Raw genomic sequence first — 22,814 nt, forward strand, 5'->3', positions numbered from 1 at the left:
AGATGGTTCTTAGGCCCATTTTTGCTAGGTTTCCGACGGAAGGAAAACTTCTTGCAATTGACGAAGGGTTGTTAATTTGGTTTCTTTTGAAAGAATTCATAGTGTATTTTGTCAATTCATCCGTTTGTTATTTTTTGGTAGCAGAGAAATCTTCATTTGGGTTTTATGTTCTTTCAATCTTCACCCTAAATGCATTAATACCCAAAAAAATTGGCGTAAATATAAGAAAGATTGTAACCTTTGTGTTATACCCACCAACTGTTTGTTAAAAAAACTTATCGAATGTTCATTATTTTTTGTTTGTCAATGTTACTTTCTTCATTGTTAAGCCTTTTATATCCTCACATGCTCGATGTTCATCATTTTTTGTTTGTCAATGTTACTTTCTTCATTGTTAAACATTTTATATCCTTACATGCTCCTCCAGTTCATGCATCACATATTCATGACCGAATATATTGCTTCTTCAATGTAATATATATGGAAAAGAGTTTCCAAAAGATAATGCTTCTTATTAGAATATTATGATGATGCTCATGGAAACTCATTGAAGTCTCATATAGGAATAAAAGTTCCAGTTTTGTTGAAGCAACCATTGAACTTGGAAGTTCTTTTGTGAAGCTAAACTTTCTTTGGGGATTTATTTTTTCTTTCGGTATGTGAGCTATTATGATTTCTCTAATTGAAAAATGTTTTTAATTTCTGCAGATTAAAAATTGCCATGAATCTTTCATTTTATATCTTGCCTCCTTCGAGTTATGCCATGATATATAGACGCTCTCATGTGACTATGGTGTTTGGTGCTAGGATTTTCTCTTGAAAAGTTAATGTTTGTTTTTTGCAATTAAATGTAAGTTTATAAAAGTACATTGTCTATAATGGGACTAAATGTAGGCAAATTGCACAGTTTTTGTTCTCCTGATGAGGTAATTTAATTTATTTGTCTTATAATATCCAACTTTCACTACTTTTTATAATAGCATTTTACTTCTATTTTTTTTGTTACTAAGGCAAATTATTTTTGAAAACTCTAACCGGTTAAAGCATTGTCCTATTATTATTTTTTCTGATTAGGACATTTGCGCTTTTAAATATCAAGACATTCGGTAAAAAAATCAATGGAAATGCTTTTTTATATATTGCATATAACATGAGAATAAATGAAGGAACTAAAAATTAGGACTTAGTGGGGGAATCCTTCTCTCCCTCACATTCTCTTGTAGATAGTTCTTTCTTTAGTAAGTCAAAAATAAAACCCTTATACATAACTTAGTGTGTTATATAAAAAACAAACATTATCCAATACAATATCTGTTACGTAAAGATTATTAAGCATTTAAGCTTCATAATAATTGGATTTTTTTTTATAAATGTATAGTTGATGATATTATTAGTGCCTACCGGATACAGACTATTAACATTAGAGATGTTGGCACAAGGTGGGTTACTTATGAGAGAGGATATGTGGTTGAATCCTCTCAAATTTAGTAACGGACAAACGACAAAAAAAAAAGATTATAAGGTTCTTCTGTAATTGGTTTGTGGTGATAAAAGTGGTGCCAAGGCACGGAATCGATATATAGGAAGCTCATCTTCACAATCATTGGCATGAACTTTTTTTAATATTGATTAATTAATTTTTTCATACTCATGATATAATTCTTGTGACAAAATAATCTTGATATTGATGAATTAATCTCTTGATGTAAGTAGTTTAATCATGAACATATATATTGTCTTTCTATTGTTTTTAGGTTTCAGTTAAATTCTGATCTAAGTTTTTTTTTTTAATCAGTATGGTTGCAGCGTGTTGAATTGAGGTAGGAGTTGTATTAATTAATATTTTAAAATATGGAAACTTAATGGTAGAAAGTGGTGTCACCGAAAATATTTGGGAGAATGGATTAGTTATTAGAGGTATGTGTATGTCATTTCTCTTTCTTTGCAATTTAATATAGCTGTTATCGAATTAGAAGAACAATGAGATCATTTGTTTCAATTCTATTGGGGTTTTTAATTTTGGGTCCTCCTTTGGTAAAACAGCCAATGTATGTCCCTTCAAGTATGCATCGGTTTGTTTTCCCGTCCTTTATAATTTCTTCATTTATCATGTTTTCTTAATCTTTACGTCTTTTTTAATAGAAAATTTTCATCTTTTTGGGCATAAGCTTCATGCTAAAGTACGTTGCTATTCTCTTTAGTTTGTTAATCAGTAAAATAACTAGCTTAAAAAATTCTTACCCTATTTATAGATCTTTGTGAAGTTAAATGACAGTAATCAGTTTTACTTCAATCAAATTAGTTCCACTGTGTTTTTCTAATATAATCTTGAATAAACATGAGAAAATAAGAACTGTTTCATTGTACATAAAATATAAATTAATATACAATAGAAATGAGAAAGAAAAACAAGTCTCATTGGCAATTGAAAATCATTCTTTATATAATAGAAATGGTGACTTCTTTGTAATTCCTCACACTGCAAGTAATAGATTGACACTTTTCTAATATACCTTTAAATATTGTCTTATTTATAAGACAAAACAAATAAAATTAACTAGACTAAGATTACTAGATAATTAGGAAACTATTAAATAAATAAGAGATCAATGAAAATTTTAAATGATTGATAATGAGGTATGTTTTTTTCGGCCAATAGGAGCAGTGAAATGCATTGTTAGAAGACAAAGTGATGAGAATTTTTATCATTGTAATACAAACTATGTTGGTGCATGATCTAATACTCTTTATAATTCCAAATTATTTAATGAAAATATTTAAACTCTACTAATTGCATAGTGGTTCAAGAGTTAAAAATGATGCAAGGGTTTGACCTTTGGGTGGTACACTATTTGAGGTTATTGATGCTGGTGGTGCGGGGAAAACACTTGCTTATGGAACAAAAAAGAAGGGTGCACAAATTGTGATAGAAAATCAAACTTAAGGTGAGATTCTATCAGCTTTGGTATTACTAATCGTAGGTGTTTTGGTAATGATGGAATTTGGGAAGGAATGGAATAGCCTATTCCACTGAATTGAAAAAAAAAAACATTGACTGTGTTATCTAATGGCGTGGACTAGACAGTTCTTGAAGGAATATAATTCGGTCGTTTTTCTTTTTTTTAAATTCATTTCTTAATCTGAGGGTTGTTTGTTTTCATTCCTTAATGGAAATTGAAATAGTAAATATCAATATTATCTGTTATCTTAAAGAATGATGCTCAAGATATAGCTTATATTCATCGTTTGATATTTTACCTTATTTTGGGAAAAACATAATTTGGCCTTCATTGGTCTTGTTTGGTAGTGTTTGGTACATGTCTTAGAACTTATATCTGGTATTTACATTGGGATTCTTTTTTGGAACCAAACATAATGAAATACTATTAAATGAGTTAAGAATCTTTCAACTTTAATAACTAAGAGTTGGTGAGAAAATAATTATCATCACTCAGAGATCACAACATAGTTGAACTCTATGGGTCGTGCTTAGCACGGACCTCAAACTTTTCTAGTATATATATATATATATATATATATATATATATATATATATATATATATATATATATATATATATATATATACTAGGTGTGAGACCCATGTATTAAATGAGTTTGTTTTAAAAAAAAATAAGTATGAAATTTTAACAATTTGAAAAGTTCGAATTTATACAAAAATGAGAAAAATTTTGAATTATTAAAATTAATGAGACTTTAATGTATTGAATACATTACCTATATAAACTCTTTCTAATAAATACATTACATATATATTGCCTTACATATTAAATGAGAAATTTTAATTTAATAAAATTAAAAATATAATAAAATGATAAGTGAAAATTAGAAAAAATTCAAAAAATCTAGAAAATATTATGTGTCCAAACGAAGGAGAAGAGGAAATGTGGTAAAAAGTTTTTTATTGATTAAGGAGGATATATATATATATATATCACTGTTGTAAAAATCCCGACTAGGTCCCAATTAATCTCCGATTAATCCCTAGGCGCTACTCGACCGATTAGAGGACGCCTAGCGATTAATCCCTGCATAGATAATGAGTAAAACATTATAAAACATGAAATTTTAACATTTTGTAGAAGTTTTTATCTCAATGAAAATTATTTGAGGTATGATTAGTGTTGTATTAATCATATTAACCTATTTTGTTATCATATTAGTGGTATTTACGAACTTTGATATGATATTAGTCATATTTATTTTTCAAAATTCAATAAATTAGCAATTAATGGTACCCGATTAATCCCCCGATTAATCTTCACCTAGCCGATTAATCCCTTGACGCCAGTCCACCGACTAGCTAACGTCGAACGTTTTTTGCAAATATATATATATATATATATATATATATATATATATATATATATATATATATATATATATATATATATATATATATAGGTTCAGGTTCATTTGAACCCATTCTAATTTTGTGAGACCGTGAGACCAAATCTAAAAATAATTTTAAAATGCAAAATAAATGGAAAAATCCAAAAATTCTTTTTTAAATATTATTTTTGGAACTTGAATTAACAAAAAAAAAATTAAAAAAAATAAAAAAAAATCTCGTTTTTTTTAAAAAATACGTGAAATATTCTAATAGAATATTACTATGACATATTTTAAAAAATAATTTTAAAATGCGAAATAAATGGAAAAATCTAAAATTTCTTTTTTTAAATATTATTTTCGGAACTTGAATTAACTAAAAGAAATTAAAATTAAAAAAATTTAAAAAATTAAAAAAAAAATCCCGTTTTTTTTTTAAATACGTGAAATATTGTAATAGAATATTACACTGTACATATTCTAAAAAATAATTTTAAAATGCTAAATAAATAGAAAAATCCAAATTTTTTTAAAATATTATTTTCGGAACTTGAATTAACTAAAAAATATATAAAAAATAAAAATAATAAAATAATGCGTCTCACGGTCTCACAAAATTAGGCTGTCTCACATGAACTTAACTATATATATATATATATATATATATATATATATATATATATATATATATATATATATATATATATATATATATATATATATATATATATATATATATATATATATATATATATATATATAGGGGAGGATTCAATTGAGAAAAAAAAAAGGTTGAGAATGGGGGAATCATTCTCAGCCAATCATTTATTTTTGCCGCAAAAGCCTCCAACGTACCGGCGGAAATGGAAAACAAATGCATATGTGTTTTCCAACATAACATATTTTCTTAAACTATGCTAATCATTACCTTAATATATACAAAAACATAGTTTTATTTTTTCGTTTTTTTAATTTTTATAATCTATTTTTATGAAAAAATGATTTTAAAAATACCAAAATTCATGATTTTTTATTCTCTACAAATAGACATCCATATTGATATAGTTTTAAGATAAAATAAATTTTTTTTTTTTAATATTTTCAGCTATCGTTATTCATAAATGAATAACAATGCATCAGGTTTTATTACAGTACATTCGTTATTCACTTATGAATAAAAAGTATGATTTTTTTTTTTACAATTTAAGTATCATTCATATATGAATGTAGCATATAATACACATAGTATATTCATATTTTAATATTAGACGATGAATTCAATTGTGAATATTAACATAGTATGTTCACTTGTGAATATTAGATGATATATTCACTTATGAGTATTAAATGATATTTAATATGTGAATATTACATGGTATATGACATGTGAATATTATAGAGTATATTCACTTGTGAATATTAGATGATATATTCACTTATGAATATTACACAGTATATTCACATATGAATATTACAAGGTATATTCACTTATGAATATTGAAGGTATTTTGACATATATATATATATATATATATATATATATATATATATAAATTTTTTATATGTTATTGACATATGAATAACATACAGACTTGCATATTTGTTTTGTGTTTTTAATAATCATATACTGATTCGGGTGAGAAAACATATTCATATGTGAATATAACGTGGTAATTTAGTTTATGCATTTCATCAAACAGTTGGAGTGCAAACAAGTTAACTATTTTAAAAATGTTAAAAACATCAAGTTATTAATTCCAAATCATCATATACTTCCGATTTCGACTTCAGATGCGACATCCTATCTCTGATCGATTTCTCAATTTGATTTTGATTTCCGAAAATCCGATTAGGAACCTGTGATTACCGATTCTAAGTCCCTCAATGTCGACTGCGACTGCGAGTCCAGAACTCCGATTCCAATTTCATGAACAGCGAATAAATTCCGGTTTAGTTGAAGAAATCTGGATGATTATTGAAGGTTGGAGGAAAAATTTTGATGATGAACGAACATTTATCGAATTCTCTATAGTTATGTATTTGAGATTGAAGGTTATTACGATATTTACAAGTTTGTCACCGTGTCTTTTATGCTTAGATTAAATGAGTAGCTGAGAATGATTCTCCTATTCTCAACTTTTTTTATTTTCTCAATTGAACTCACCTATATATATATATATATATATATATATATATATATATATATATATATATATATATATATATATATATATATATATATATATATATATTGTTAGTATTGTTAATAGAAACCGTGATCTACAACATTTGTTGCGTCATTTGTTATCACCACCATTAATTTCATATAAAAAGGTAAAATGCCATTTATCAAGATTTGGACAGGTAAAAAAATAAAATGTATAACTTTGGATCAATGAATTAACAACAAAGTAAACTAATATCGATTGGTGCCCTTGTTTTGTGGAAGTATAGCTTTGGCCACATTTTTTGGGTACAAAGAAGTTTCATGTTGAATTCCATATTACAAAATCAAAAGAAAATTTATTAGTGGCAGATATGAGCAATCGTATCAGGGTCGAGTATGTTGTTGTTCGTCTAGAGATCTTTACTACCCTGTACAATAGGGTCGCCGCCTGCCTGATGATCACTACCACGATCTTCAATGGTCGGATAGTGAGGTGTCATATTTACCCCGGCGTACCCCTCCTTTTCAGGAACTCCACGTGGGATTCTGAGGTATCCTTTCTCGCCCCATTCTACTCCCCACGAGTTTTTGATTATCCAGTAGTTGGTTCCATCAGGATCCGTACCGTATCCGGTTAGTAATACTGCGTGGCCAATGTTTGTTCCATACGGTGCGCTCATAATTCCCTGTTAATTATAATAAAATTAAATCCACCTTTAATTAATTTATGGTGATCAACGGATGAATAATACTATATATTATGTATCTATATATGTGATTGAGGTAATTTTGTGAGTCGAGTTACCTCTTTATACAATACTAAAGGTTCATCACATTCAATTGAAACTTGTATAGGCTGGTTTGCAACTGCTGCCATAAGAGACTGCTCATGATTAAAAGGCACCTGCTCATATCCATGAATTTCTACCACCATATCGTTCTCCTGTCAGTCATTCAAAAAGTTGAGATGAGATGATGATACACGTACGTGCATGCATGCATGCATTACTCAATCTACCTTTTTGACGTTGCAAGTCCCAAACTCAGGCGTATACGGGTAGTTCTTCTCTGTAGTTAGACCTTTATTTTCTATGACGTACTGGTAGGAATCGTGCATTCTCCCTCCGTCACATCCTATATTAGTATATGGACTAACAGAAGAACAGTCGAGAATTTCTTTTGGTGATAATTCTACTAGCTGCTTTGTTTTGATCCAGTGTAACGATTCGATTGAATCTGCTGTTGCAAACGCAAAGCAACTTCCTGCATGCATGCATGAATGTGTAATAGTATATATATTACGTACAAACACAAAATATCCTTTTTAGTTTTTATATAAAACAAAAAGTATGATCACCTACCACATTGTCCTTGATCCTTGACAGGGGTGACGGCACCTTGGGCTGTCCAGTCAACAGAGGGAGGGATATCAGTGAAATTACGATACTTGAAATTGGAAGGCCACTCGGCCTCGGAGACAAACTTTTTTCCTGGCCGGATCTTCGGAGCAGCCTTCAATCCAGTATGCTTGCTCTTAAACTCGGCGTTAGTCATCCCGGCAAACTTGTTCATCTGTAACTTATATGACTTCTTCGCCTTGTTTGTCGAGTGAACAATTTCCAGGTTAGCCTTGAACGCTTCGTACTGCTTTTTTTTTGTCTTTGTCGCGCATAGCCTGCATATTGTGGTGACTCCTCCACCTTTCAAACATCGCCGACTTTCCCTCCTCTGTTTCAACCTCTTTGTCATCATAAGTGAAACCCTCAACAACCCCCCATAAACACCAAACCAATGTAAGTGAAACTAAAATTAACTTGCTCATTTCTATTTTGATCTTGTTGCTAGCTGCTGTTGGGTTCAAAGTTTATTAATTTGTGATCCAGAGCTCACATTTTATATATAATCTGCTTCACTGGCTCCCCATGAAACAAGCGAAGTCAACAATAATAAATGTCATGATCCAAGCATACACGTGTATACCCAGACCCCTTCAAATTAGCTACTGCATACTTGGTCAGATCCAAATATAAATTTGTTATGCACACGTGTGACCTGAAATTTTTTATTTCATTATACAATATATATTATATACACACGTTTATATTAAATTTGAGAGGTTTTGAAAAAATCACTACTAGAAAATCTGAAAATACCTACAACAGAATTTGTAGGTATTCCGTAGGTATAGAGCGTTACCTACGGAAGTGTGACGAAAAACGTGCCGTAGCATAAACGCCCGTGGGTAAATAATACCGACGGATTTGTGACGGATTACCTACGGAATACCGACAACTTTTTTCCGTCGGTAATTTACCTACGGAATACCTATGGACTGAAAGAGCGACGGATCTCCTACGGCTTACCGACGAGCACCCCATTGACTGTCATTTGACTTTATTGCTGACGAATTTCTGACGGAAACTTCTACCTACGGAAATTCCATCACTAAAATGAGTAGAAAAATTTTAAAAAAAATCCATATTTTTCGGCGTAAAATACAGAAAAAATCCAGAAATTAAACATATAATGAATTACTTAATCAACCACAAAACTAATAAACATTACTATAAACTTTGACAATTATAACATTATACTTTGCATTTACTTTATGTATTACATAGAAGTAGCTTAAATACAAACCAATACAATTCATATTCATACAAACACAATGCATTTCAATTGTCCTACCCTACTTTGTATGAAAATATTCTTATAACCTGCAATCATATAATATTACAAGATAATAATAAAAATATGAGAAATCATTTATTGTATATAAATGTAAAATAACGTAATTCATGGAATAAAAAAAGTAATAGGGTTATAATTAATTATATTTTTTAAGAGATGCGGTATTAATGTACTTGGAATGTTGGATGTTGTATTCATTTTCTTCGATCTTTTATTTTCCAAATACATTTTTATTTGTCTTCTTTTCTCTATGGCTTGCAAGTAGTACATGTTATTGTTGTTTTCTGCATAAGAAATAATATGACAGGATATGAAATGTATAATTATGTAAATAATATGTTTATATAATAATATTGAATTAAAAAACATACCTTTGTAAGCATCGGTTACCAATTTCGAAGAATCTTGACTTGCAGCGGACGAAGAATTTGACAATTTATCTATTTTTTATACTCATAAATGTGTATGCTATTAAAATAAATATTATGTGAATTAGAAAATAATAAATAACAATAATATAAATTCTATATGAAAAAACTTACCTTTGTAAATCGAAGTTTTAATAGTTGTAGTTGTTGAGGCTAGATTTGTTGATGTAGGATATCATGAATCCTAGCATCCAACTCCTCTGTACTCATCTAACCAATAACCTCGGGTGGTGCTGATCCATCCTGACTACCCTGTCCTGATCCCGATCCCGAACCGGATCCTGATTCGAAACGTCTCGCGTCCGTGCTGAAATGGACCATAAGAATCTCAGATACCTCGCATAACCGCCAAGAACTATCCTCTAACCAACAACCTAGGGGTTGTGACTTCCTTGACACGCGTATGGGTCCTGTGCTTTCAGTAGTACGGGCCCATACTACCTTTCGCACCTACCCATATTTGTCTCAAGTATCACCACAACGCCCTAAGCACAAACATACATAGCAAGCACTCAATCCTCACCCCTAGAGGAATACCGAATAGCTCATGTCAAGGAACCCTAGGCTAACAGGCATCATAAATCAGGCAATCCTATCATGCAATTCCTGAAGATCCTTAGCCTAGTAATAACATGTTGTTCTAAGATATCTCAAAACAAATAACATGTATGGTAATTTGGGGTAACTTCCTGGATCTGGCTGATCGTACCCTCTACATCCTCCTTTTCTTATTTTGAAAACCATTTTTGAAAACCTCTCCTTGATTTGAGACTAGATTTACACGAATGTTCCTCCAATTCACTCAAACTAGCTCTGATACCAACTTGTAACGACCAAAAATTTCAACCAATTTAAAACATTTTATTTCATTCAAAAACCATTAAGCTCATACATCTTGTTTTCAAAATAGTTTAAACATCAGAGTATTTCCCCATAACCATATCACATAAAGCATAAAACATGAGGAGCGGTACGATCACGCCTTCACCTTGCCACGATCTCCTGAAGCACCCGAAACAATAAACCACAACTGTAAGCCCGAAAGCTTAGTGAGTTCCCTCAAAGTACCCATACACACATAAACATACACATACAACAAAGAACAACATACTACGGGTCCAAACAAAGCCCAATATTGGCCCAATTTACTAAGTTGGGCCCACCTCACCAAATGGGTCTAGATCCAAGGTCCATAATAAATACTGGGTCTAAATTACTTCATCCATAATATACAGTCACGGCCCAAACCCCATTAGCCCATAAACAATCCAATCACTGAAGGCCCAAAATCAAAAACCTAACAGAGGGAGTACGCTGGGCGTACCCCTCTTGGTACGTTGGGCGTACTTCGATTCTCGCGGACTGGAACAGGACATTGACCCATTACGTTAGGCGTACATCAACTTACGTGGGGCGTACGCACGCTGATCTAAAACTCCTCATAAGTTCTTAATGGCTTAAGCTCTTAAGCCCAAACTTCAGATCCATCGACCAAAGATGCCTATGATTCATAAAGTCTCAAACTTTATTACTTGGGACGTCCATAAAGCTCTTAACTCAAGGTATTAATCCATTAAGAGCTACCTACATCATTCATGAGACAACCAAAGCCATTGGGACCTCATTTTTCTTATTCAAGACCTCTCCTAAGGTTTGAAAGGACAGCTAATCTCAGCCAACTCGCATCATGCATCACTTTGGGGTTTTTGGGACAAGAAATGGTGTCAAAACTTCATAACACCAAGATCTACACAAAAGAGATGTCAAGCAAGAGACTTTATACCTCAAAAGGGCTCTAGAAGATGATGCCTTCCCAGATCTACGGGCTCCAGCCACCCAACTCCTTCCTTGACAACTTCTTCTTTCTTCACCTAGTCTCTCCTTTGCCAAACCAAGCTCCCTAAGGTCAAATATCCACAAAAATGGAAGAAGAACGGCTACTTAGGGTTTCTGAGGGTAAGATGGAAGATATGGAGGCCAGGTTTGGAACCATAATATAGTGGTTGGCCCTAAAATTAGAGTTTCTAGACACTGGACGTATGCTGGGCATACATCCTGTACGCTGGGCGTACGCCCCCAACACCCGCTTTCATTTAACCACTCTACGCTGGGCATAACCTAGCTTACGTTGGGCGTACCCAGACAATTACACGCATGCAATCCATGCATGCCTAGGACCCCTTCGCCAAATATTTCCTTTAGGGACCATTATTGACACTATCTTCAAAGTGTCATAACTCCTTTTTTCTAAGTCTGTTTCCGACGGACTTTATATCCACAAAAAGGTGGCGAGAAGCCCTATGCTTCTGGCAACACACCTTGACCCGAAACCTTCCTGAATAAAACTCATTGCCCATAAAAGACCGAAGCGCCTTTACTCTTGGTCTCGGGGATCCAGAAATAATTACTCTTAGAACGGGGCGTTACAGAGAACAATTAAGTAGTTCATATAATAATTATCTAGCGAACAAATGGGTATAAAGTCGATTTGTAGTCATTTTTAAGTATTCTTTTTTAAGTAGTAGGAAAAACAATACAATTTAATTGTGTCATTTTTTTTTGAAATGGTTTATTAAAATGTACATATAAATTAAAAATTAGTTTATTAATGTATTATTGATTTATTAAAAATAAGTCAATTGAATAGGTTGTATTTAATAACTATAGAGTTTATTAGTAACATAAGGGCAGTTTTGGTATTTCAGTTAGACATTTTGAGCGGGAAAAAAAGCTTGAAGAGGGGCTGAGCAATTGTCAGGTGGCAATTTTATACTGATTTATTTATTTATTTATGAAATTTATTATTTATTAGGATTAGGATATGGGTTATTTAAGGCGTTATAAATATGTATGTTGTGATTCAACAACAAAAAGTTATGATTACAAAATCAAGCAAAATGTATTTCAATTTTCAACTACAAAGTATAATATGGGTTGGAGTTGGATCCAAATAATACTCGATACCCACACACACTCTCACTCGTCACGTGTCTTTTATTTGCACAAAGAAATCGGGTGAAGAAATTGCAATACTCTCCCCACCGACTCTCTCTCCCGACGTTTTCTTCATCACTCTGTCTCTCTATATTTCTCTCTCTGTGTGTCTCTTCCGACCAAAAAGCCTAAAAACCACTTGGTTTCACACCATTTTGTAATTGGGTTTTTGTTTCAATGGACTCCAACCGGCCGTAGACGCTCATTGCCGGTTAACCCTCAATGACTCTCCTTGATTTCCCCACAATCGATTGCGTTCAACAACGCATCAAACGAAAGTTGGAAGATTTCATCCAAGAATACCGCTCCTCCTGCGACATAGTCTCCGTCAGGATGAAAAAACACGATCCTAACCCCGACTCTCCTTCTTCCACTGCCGCCCTTAATTCCTTCCCTGTGAAAATCACCACTCATCATCCTCATTTCCAACCTAGGGTTTCTTCCAGTTCCATTTGTTCTTTCCCAAATTTCACCCAATTCTTTGTTCGGATGATCTCAGGGGGTAAAATCCTAGTTCTCCATGGAAACCCTAAAGATAAAATCATGTCGATCGACAAAAATATTCAATCCGCCACTGGAATTCCCATAATGGAGCAAACTTTATTTTATGGCGGGAAGCAACTTCACTGGGAGCAAACCTTGTCTCAGTGTGGCATCACATACGACTTCGGCTTGCATTTGGTTGGTCAAATGCGAAGCACGGGACATCCGCATGCTTAGCAAGTCGTTGATGATTTAGTTTCCGTCATCTGAAGGCTACGTAAAGGCGAAAGAGGAGTTTGCATATAGTCTGTCAAATCCAGTTTTTTCTTGGTTTGTCAAGCTATCATTAACCCCCAAAATGCCCTTTTCGTTCCTTGCCCAAATGATCGAATAAGATTCTTCCCAAATCCAGGTTATATAACTTATAACCCTCTGTAGCTTCATGTTTTCCATCTCAATCTTTTACAACAGGGGTATTAAGGTAATTGTTTCTTGTTTGCACCATCTAAGGTGTATTTGATCGAGCATTCTTCTTATAGTTAGCAGGAATGAATGTCTGTTGAAAGGTAATTGATATTTTGATTAATTTATGGTTTGTGTCATCTATTTCACAACATGTAAAACATTTTGGTTGAGGATTTGCAGATATTGTTACAGATGAAGAGAATAAAAAGCATTGTTTTAAAAGCTTAGAGCTTGAAGATCTTGATGAAATGTTACATGGTAGTGAAAGTGATGTCTCTGTTGATGATTGGAAGGCACATACATAATATAATGGATATAAAGATATAGATCCACAAATATATTGGTTCTGGAGGTACATAATATTTTCTTGTTTTTTCTTAGTCAAGATGCTTTTTTATCGATGTTTTTCTTTAGTTTGGTTGGAATTTGAATTCAATTCCATTACAACATTTAGTTGCAGATGGGTTCCATGAATTGAAATCAACAAAATCCGTTGACTAATAAATTTCAACATCCATACAGAAACCCATGTAATCTAATTTCAAAACACTGACCTGATGTGAATATGGAAATCTTGAAGGAATTAAGAGGGCTTTAAAATCAAAAGCAATTGTGTAGCACCTGGTTCTTGGTGCGTGTTCTTTTTATTAAATCTTTTATATTTTTGCAAATTGGCCTTGGACTCGGCGAGTTTAAGGATCAACTTGCCGAGTAGAAGCGGGATGAGGCGCGAAGTTTAAGTTGTGGACTCGGCGAGTAGACCCTATTTGGGAAAAAACCCTAATCTGAGGGTTTACACCCTATTTAAATAACTTAACTCGGCCTCCTTAGTCCCATTTGCTCCCAGAAGACTCCCATAGCAAACCCTAGCCGCTATTGAAGCAATCTAAGGCATTTGGAGTGATTGTGGTTCTTTTGTGATACAAGGAAGGAAGGAAAAGCTTGAAGGATCGAGAGGAGGCTAGAAGGATTCAGTTTTAAGCATCATTTGCTGACTTCATAAGGTATAAAGTCTATACCTTGTTTGCTCTTTTGATAGATCCCATTTTGTGAAGTTTTAGGGCTTTTCTAAGCCATTTTGGTCACCAACCAAGATTGCAAGCATGGTTTGAGGTTGATGTTTCGGATCTAGGTCCTTAGAGGGGTTACAAGGCAGAAAGGAGTGGCTTTTGCACTCAAGAAAGGCCCCATGCATTGTGAGAGTTTGTTTTAGGACCTTTTGAGCTTAAAGTCCCATGCAAGCACGTAAAGGTTGTAACTTTACGTGCTAGATCGATTGTAGAAGCATAGATCTATATTTTGATCAAGTGTTGTACATCAGAAAGCGAAGATTCAGTCAGTGGTTGTGACTAAATCGGCGAGTCCAAAGTTCTGTCCCATATCAGTTGAGGGTCATAAGGACCCAGTTGAGTGTGGAAAGGTTTTAAGGGGGTCCCAAGGGGGTGACCCAACATTCTGGACTAAGCAAATTGTCCTGGGAGTTCATGGTACTCAACGAGTGCATGAACGGACTCGGCGAGTCCAAGGAAATCTTCATAGAACTCGGCGATCAGAGCTGACCTGGGAAATCTTCATGAACAGTGGCAGCATCGGAAGGGATCAGAGATGACCTGGGAGCCGGAACGGGAGATGCGGGAGCAGCATCCAGAGCTTTTTGCCTAAGTGGGACTTCGAGGGCGAAGTCTTATTCTAGTGGGGGAGATTTGTAACAGCCCGGATCCCCAGGTATCTTCATTTCTTATATATTTTTGACATTCTGTGAGGGGACTCGGCGAGTTGGTGGTTGAACTCGCCGAGTCGGGTCGCGGTTTTTAGCGGGGGTTCGCGTCCGGACTCGGCGAGTCCAAGGGATGGACTCGACGAGTCCGCACTGTTTAATGAAACCCTAATTTCCCGGTCCTAAGCCCTATTTAAAGGACCTTATGGCCCTCATATGCGGCCACCTTGAACCCTAAGAGTCTCCATACGTCTGTAAGCCCTTGTGTGTGTGTTTGAAGGCCTTTTGTTCATCATTTTGTGTGATAGTGCAAGGAAAGGAGGGAGAGGAGCAAGCTTGAAGTGTTGGGGAGCTTAGATCTGTTGCTATTTCATCAAGGGGGTCTTCTTGAGGTAACTTTCTGAGCCAATCTTCGTGTTTTGTGTTGATGGGTCAAATCTAGGGCTCCTTCTTGCATTTCTTGGCTTGAATAAGAAGTATGAGAGGTTCCATGGAGACATGGAACCTAGATCTGGACTTAAGCAGGTCCAGGAGACCCCTCATGACAAGCTTTATGTCCATTCTTTTGAGTTAGAAGCTAAGCTTGCCAAATAAGTGGTTGTTTCTTCAAAGGAAGCCTTGTATGCATCGCATGGCAACCAAGACTGAGACTTTACGTGACAAATAAGCTTGGAAAGGCCAGATCTATGTATGTATGGAACGGATCTGACCGCAAAAGCCAGTTTTAGTTGGTGCATGGCATGGACTCGCCGAGTCTGAAGAACAGACTCGACGAGTCGCTTGAAGATTGTCCTTGAGACCATCCTGTGTGTAGACTGGACCGAGTTGTGGGCGACTCAGTGAGTCGCAGAGAGTTGGAAAGGTTTTGACAGGTGGACCGAGTCAGGATGGGACTCGCCGAGTTGACCTTCGACTCGGCGAGTTGAGTCGCGGTGGCCCTGTGATTCAGGCCCAGGTGGAACTCGTCGAGTCGAGGGAGTACTCGACGAGTCAAAGGGAAAATTCTTGAGAGTTGGTAAAAACGCGTAGACTCGCCGAGTCACTATTGTGCACTCGCCGAGTCTAGTCCAAATTGACTAAAGACTGTTGACCAGGTCAACCTGTGTTGACTTGATTTGGATGGTCCACCTTAGTGGTACAAGTAATATTTATAGATTTATAATATCATAGGAGGATTGCAGCTCGAGGGTTAGAGCCCGAGTGATTCCAGGATTCACGATTAGCAACTTAGCGAGGCATACGAGGTGAGTCTTCTCACTATACTGTGCCCGGAAGGGTTTCGACTGTGTGACCGGAAGGTCGAATATGATATGAAATATATGCCTTATGCGTGTTAAGTTATTTGCTATATGTGTTATGTATGATATGTTTGATATGGGCCGGAAGGCGTGGTCATATGGACGGTAAGGGTTGACGTGGGTAGGACCGAAAGGTCTACCCAGTCGGGACGGAAGTCCCCTGAGACACATGGACAGGAAGGTCAAGGCCTGGAAAGGCGTATGTGCGTATGTGGTATTTTGGGAACTCACTAAGCTTTATGCTTACAATTGTTGCTTTATGTGTTTTAGGTATGAGTGAGGACCGTGGGAAGGCGCCAGCGTGACCGTACACACACTCGGGGAAACTATTTTACCTTTTGTTATGTAATCGTTTGAGACTACGTTGTTATTTTGGGAATCTAAACTATTTACTCATGTCTTGATGGTTGTAAAAATGAAAATTTTTGGTTGGAAATTTTATGACGTTACAAGTTGGTATCAGAGCCTTGGTTTGAGGGATTCGGGTACACCTTCGGGCGTAACTGGACTCAAACCGGGGATTGGAGAAAAAAATTTTACAATAAAATTTAATTTAATTAATTAAAATTTAAATTTTTGATAAGTGAGACGACCAAAGAAGAAAAAGTGTGTACGGTCAGCCAGCGCCCGAACGGTAAAAATCCCCAAAATACTCTTATTATATGTGTTACGATATGTGATATGATATGATATGCATGCTAGTAGACTAGGTATACATATTAGGACTAGAGTGGCCTGATTTTGTGATGCCTTAGTCTAGGAAAACTTGCTTCTATGAGGTGCTCGAGAGCGAGTGAGTAACAAGAGTATGAAAAGAATAGAGTGCTCAGGATTCGAGGTTGGGGAGGATGACTTGGGTGAATACCGACGCGGTGTAACTGGCAGTATTGGGCCCGTACTACCAAGGACATCGGGTCAATAGGCAGCCAAGTGGGAACCCCTGAGTATCGAAACTGAGCAGGACTGCGTTATCGAGTGCGATTTTTTTGCCCGATAGGGTCTCTGATATTCTTTTGTTGTATTTCAGAGACATCATGGTTGGACCACGACACAGACCTGGCACGAGTGGAGTGACTGACGAGGAGCTTCATCAGATGATTCATGAGGAGGTAGCTGCAGCGATCCGGGCCGAGATCCCGGAGATGTTTGGGTTTATTAAGACCACGCTGATGGAGACATTTGATGAGCGGTACGCCGCGTTGTCTGAGGCTGCCGCTGCTGCAGCTACCGCAGCTGTGGCTACTGCCAGACCACATGGGGTGACTCGTTGCTGTTCCGGGAGTTCAGCAACACGAAGCCACCAGAGTTTGACGGGACTCAGGATCCGATTGCTGCGATGAGGTGGATTGCCGATATTGAGGGATGCTTCTATACTTGTTCATGTCCGGAGCATCTGAGGGTGCGGTTCGCCCTGAACCAGCTCCGCCTGGGAGCAAAGGATTGGTGGAAGTTCGTGACGGCGAACTTCACTCTCGCGGAGGTTTCAGCCTTGACTTGGGAGAGATTTACTGCTATGTTCAGAGACGAGTATGTTCCCCCGGTAGAGAGGCAACGGTTGGTTCAGGAGTTCTTGACCCTCAAGCAGGGTAATGATTCGGTTGCAGTGATCACGCGGAAGTTTCATGAGAGGGCGATGTTCTGCCCCGAGCAGGTGTCCACGGAGCAGGCTCGGATGAGCCGGTATTTGGGAGTGCTGAGGAGAGACATCCGAGAGTTCGTATCGAACTCATCATATCAGACTTTTGCTGAGCTTCAGGCGAATGCCAGGAAGCGGGAGATCGAGTTGGAGACCCAGGCCAGGGAGGAGGTCGAGTCTCAACGGATAGATCGGCGGCCGGCTCAGTCGTAGCCGGCAGCCAAGCGGACCAAGTCCGCTGATTTGAGATCCGGAGGACAGAAGAGCCGTACTTCTGGGAAGTGCGGCAAGGGTCACGAGGGGGCATGTCGATCGGGTGCTTGCTACAAGTGTGGCAAGGAGGGGCACATTGCGAGGGATTGTCCCAAGGGATTTATGGTCTGCTTCCATTACAACCAGACTGGCCATCGGAAGGCCGAGTGCCCCCAGCTTCGCCAGGGATCTTCGCCTGCTGCCAGGGTTCCTGAGGTTCGGCCAGTGAAGACCGAGGCCCTGAAGGCTCGTGGGAGAGCTTTCCAGTTGACTGCGGAGGAGGTCCGCGCGGCGCCTGATGTAGTGGCCGGTATGTATTCTTTCACGTATTTACATTTATGCTGAGACATTATGCTTATATTCCTATATGCGTAGGTACTTTTCTTGTGAATCATGTGCCTGCTTTGGTATTATTCGACTCAGGTGCGAGTCGGTCCTTTGTTTCGCTGGCTTTTAGCCGGTACATCGATATCGATCGGGAGACGATGAGTCGTCCCCTACGAGTTGCTATAGCAAACGAGAGAGCAGTATACGCCACCGAGGTGATTCGAGGATGCGTGCTCGAGATTTTTGGGGTCGAGTTTCCTATAGACTTGGTCCCTATAACTATGGGGGATGTTTGCATTATCGTGGGCATGGATTGGTTAAGTAAGTTTGGAGCAGTCATTGACTGCGAGAGACAGCTGGTGATGATTCGAGACCCTAGTCGGGGAGTGCTCACGGTTTATGGCGAAAGGACCCGGTGTGGGTCAGCGTTTTGTTCAGCGGCCAGGGCAAGGCAGAGTCTGCCGCAGGGCTGTGATGGATTCATAGCCTATGTGATGGATACTCGTGTGACCACGGAGAGGCCCAATTCGACTGATGACGTTCCGGTTGTATGCGAGTTTGCGGATGTGTTCCCCGAGGAGTTACCAGGCGTGCCTCCGGAGAGGCAAGTGGAGTTTCGTATCGATTTGGTTCCGGGGGCAGCGCCCATCGCCAAGGCGCCTTACCGTCTCGCTCCACCGGAAATGCAGGAATTATCCTCGCAGCTTCAGGAGCTGTTGGGGAAGGGATTCATTCGACCAAGTAGCTCGCCTTGGGGAGCGCCGATTTTGTTCGTCAAAAAGAAGGATGGTTCACATCGGATGTGTATCGATTATCGGGAGTTAAACAAGTTGACGATTAAGAACCGATACCCGTTACCTAGGATCGACGATCTGTTCGATCAGTTGCAGGGGGCATCTTGGTTTTCCAAGATTGACTTGAGGTCGGGATATCATCAGATGAGGGTTCGCGAGGAGGATATCCAAAAGACTGCCTTCAGGACTCGTTATGGACATTATGAGTTTGTAGTGATGCCTTTTGGGCTCACCAATGCCCCGGCCGCATTCATGGATCTCATGAACAGGGTGTGCCGACCGATGCTGGATCGATCGGTGATCGTATTCATCGATGATATTTTGGTGTATTCGAGGACTAGGGACCAGCATGAGGAGCATTTGCGGGAGATTCTTCGGGTTTTGAGATCGGAGAGACTGTATGCCAAGTTCTCCAAGTGTGATTTCTGGTTACGAGAGGTCCAATTCCTCGGGCATCTTGTGAACCAGAAGGGGATATTGGTCGACCCGGCCAAGATTGAGGCGGTGTTGAGGTGGGAGGTGCCGAGATTGCCCACCGAGATCAGGAGTTTTCTGGGTTTGGCTGGATATTACCGCAGATTTATCAAGGATTTCTCCAAGATCGCTGTGCCACTTACTAGGATGACCCGGAAGGGTGTTGCGTTTTCATGGGGACCGGAGCAGCAGTCTTCGTTTGAGACGCTTCGTCAGAAATTGTGCGAGGCTCCAGTGCTTGCACTCCCGGAAGGGATGGAGGATTTTGTGGTATATTGTGATGCCTCTATCTCGGGTTTGGGGGCGGTACTTATGCAGAGGGGTCATGTGATAGCGTACGCTTCGAGGCAGTTGAAGCCTCATGAGTCGAGATATCCCACGCACGACCTGGAATTGGGGGCGGTGGTGTTTGCCCTCAAGATCTGGCGACACTATTTGTACGGGGTTCGGTGTACGATTTACACGGACCATAAGATCTTGAAATACTTGATGGATCAGCCAAATCTGAATATGCGACAGAGGGGGTGGTTGGATGTGGTGAAGGATTACGATTGTGAGATCCTGTACCACCCGGGCAAGGCTAATGTGGTAGCCGACGCATTGAGCCGTAGGGCGGATAGCGCCCCGACCCGAGACATTTGTATGAGGTTGACGGTTTTGACCCCGATTCTGGACATTATTCGAGGGGCTCAGATGGAGGCTGCAAAGCCGGAACACCAGAAGAAGGAACGGGTGGTAGGTCAGGTATCAGGATTTGTTACGGATGGTCAGGGGCTTATGACTTTTCAGGGACGGATTTGGGTGCCGTTTGTGGGCGGTGCGCGCACATTTTGATGGAGGAAGCACATCGATCGAAATTCTCGATTCACCCTGGTGCTACGAAAATGTATTTGGATCTCAAGAAGGAGTACTGGTGGCCATGTATGAAAAGGGATGTCGTTTGGTTCGTCGAGAGGTGCTTGACTTGTCGGCAGGTCAAGGCCGAACACCAGCGACCGCACGGTAAGCTGCAACCGCTAGAGATTCCCGAATGGAAGTGGGAACAAATCTCTATGGATTTCATTACCAAGTTACCACGAACGGCGAGAGGAGTCGATGCGATTTGGGTAATTATGGATCGACTGACAAAGAGCGCTCATTTTCTAGCTATTAGTGAGAGCTCGTCTGCGGAGAAGTTGGCTGAGTTATATGTGAGGGAAGTAGTATCTCGGCACGGGGTACCAATCTCGATTATTTCGGACCGCGACGTGCGTTTCACTTCCAGGTTCTGGAAGAAATTACATGAAGAGTTGGGTACTAGGTTACATTTCAGTACGGCATATCATCCTCAGACAGACGGCCAGAGTGAGCGGACCATTCAGACCCTCGAGGACATGCTTCGGGCGTGTGTGTTGGACTTCGGAGGGTGCTGGGACACCTATCTACCTTTAGCAGAGTTCTCGTATAACAACAGCCATCATTCGAGCATTGGTATGCCGCCCTTTGAGCTGTTGTATGGGCGGAGGTGTCGCACCCCCATCTGTTGGGGTGAGGTGTGACAGCAGGTCATGGGTAGCACGGAGATCGTGCTTCAGACGACCGAGCAAATTCAGATGGTCAGGCAAAGGTTGCTGACCGCTCAGAGCCGGCAGAAGAGTTATGCAGACAGGTGACGGTCCGAGCTTGAGTTCCAGGTTGGTGATCTCGTGCTCCTGAAGGTCTCTCCTTGGAAAGGAGTGATTCGATTCAGGAAGAGGGGCAAGTTGGGGCCCCGGTATATTGGTCCTTTCCGTGTGATCGCAAGGGTGGGTCGGGTAGCATACCGTTTAGACTTGCCAGCAGAGTTGGGACAGATTCACGATACTTTCCATGTGTCGCAACTGCGGAAATGTATAGCCGATGAATCAGCGGTGGTTCCGTTAGGGGATATTCAGGTGGATGCAAGTCTGAATTATGCTGAAAGACCTGTAGCCATCAAAGATCGGAAGATCAAGGTTTTGAGAAACAAGGAGGTGCCCCTGGTATTGGTTCAGTGGCAGCATCGGAAGGGATCAGAGATGACCTGGGAGCCGGAACGGGAGATGCGGGAGCAGCATCCAGAGCTTTTTGCCTAAGCGGGACTTCGAGGGCGAAGTCTTATTCTAGTGGGGGAGATTTGTAACAGCCCGGATCCCCAGGTATCTTCATTTCTTATATATTTTTGACATTCTGTGAGGGGACTCGGCGAGTTGGTGGTTGAACTCGCCGAGTCGGGTCGCGGTTTTTAGCAGGGGTTCGCGTCCGGACTCGGCGAGTCCAAGGGATGGACTCGACGATTCCGCACTGTTTAATGAAACCCTAATTTCCCGGTCCTAAGCCCTATTTAAAGGACCTTATGGCCCTCATATGCGGCCACCTTGAACCCTAAGAGCCTCCATACGTCTGTAAGCCCTTGTGTGTGTGTTTGAAGGTCTTTTGTTCATCATTTTGTGTGATAGTGCAAGGAAAGGAGGGAGAGGAGCAAGCTTGAAGTGTTGGGGAGCTTAGATATGTTGCTATTTCATCAAGGGGGTCTTCTTGAGGTAACTTTCTGAGCCAATCTTCGTGTTTTGTGTTGATGGGTCAAATCTAGGGCTCCTTCTTGCATTTCTTGGCTTGAATAAGAAGTATGAGAGGTCCCATGGAGACATGGAACCTAGATCTGGACTTAAGCAGGTCCAGGAGACCCCTCATGACAAGCTTTATGTCCATTCTTTTGAGTTAGAAGCTAAGCTTGCC

The 22,814-nt window shown here is 38.8% G+C and overlaps 1 protein-coding gene across 1 annotated transcript; it reads right to left on the minus strand.

The window, feature by feature from the left end:
• Positions 1 to 6,929: 6,929 nt before the first annotated feature.
• On the minus strand, positions 6,930 to 8,897 carry LOC145035940 (vignain-like). Its single transcript, XM_078984437.1, has 6 exons — positions 8,834 to 8,897; positions 8,156 to 8,367; positions 7,881 to 8,091; positions 7,538 to 7,782; positions 7,325 to 7,462; positions 6,930 to 7,205 (listed from the first exon to the last, which is right to left on the minus strand). The coding sequence occupies exons 1-6, from the start codon at positions 8,895 to 8,897 to the stop codon at positions 6,930 to 6,932; spliced, it is 1,146 nt and encodes a 381-aa protein (XP_078840563.1).
• Between the last annotated feature and the right edge of the window lie 13,917 nt (positions 8,898 to 22,814).

Source organism: Lactuca saligna, chromosome 3 (assembly GCF_052625555.1).
Source record: "Lactuca saligna cultivar CGN05327 chromosome 3, ASM5262555v1, whole genome shotgun sequence".
NCBI lineage: Eukaryota > Viridiplantae > Streptophyta > Magnoliopsida > Asterales > Asteraceae > Lactuca > Lactuca saligna.

Excerpts from the sequence above, each read along its gene's own strand:
- LOC145035940 (XM_078984437.1), bottom strand. The coding sequence starts at position 8,897 with ATGGGGTGCTCGTCGGTAAGCCGTAGGAGATCCGTCGCTCTTTCAGTC. Across the intron at positions 8,368-8,833 it reads AGTCCATAGGTATTCCGTAG|CAGCTAGCAACAAGATCAAA; the intron begins GTAAATTACCGA and ends TGAACCCAACAG. Across the intron at positions 7,463-7,537 it reads GGACTTGCAACGTCAAAAAG|GAGAACGATATGGTGGTAGA; the intron begins GTAGATTGAGTA and ends AATGACTGACAG.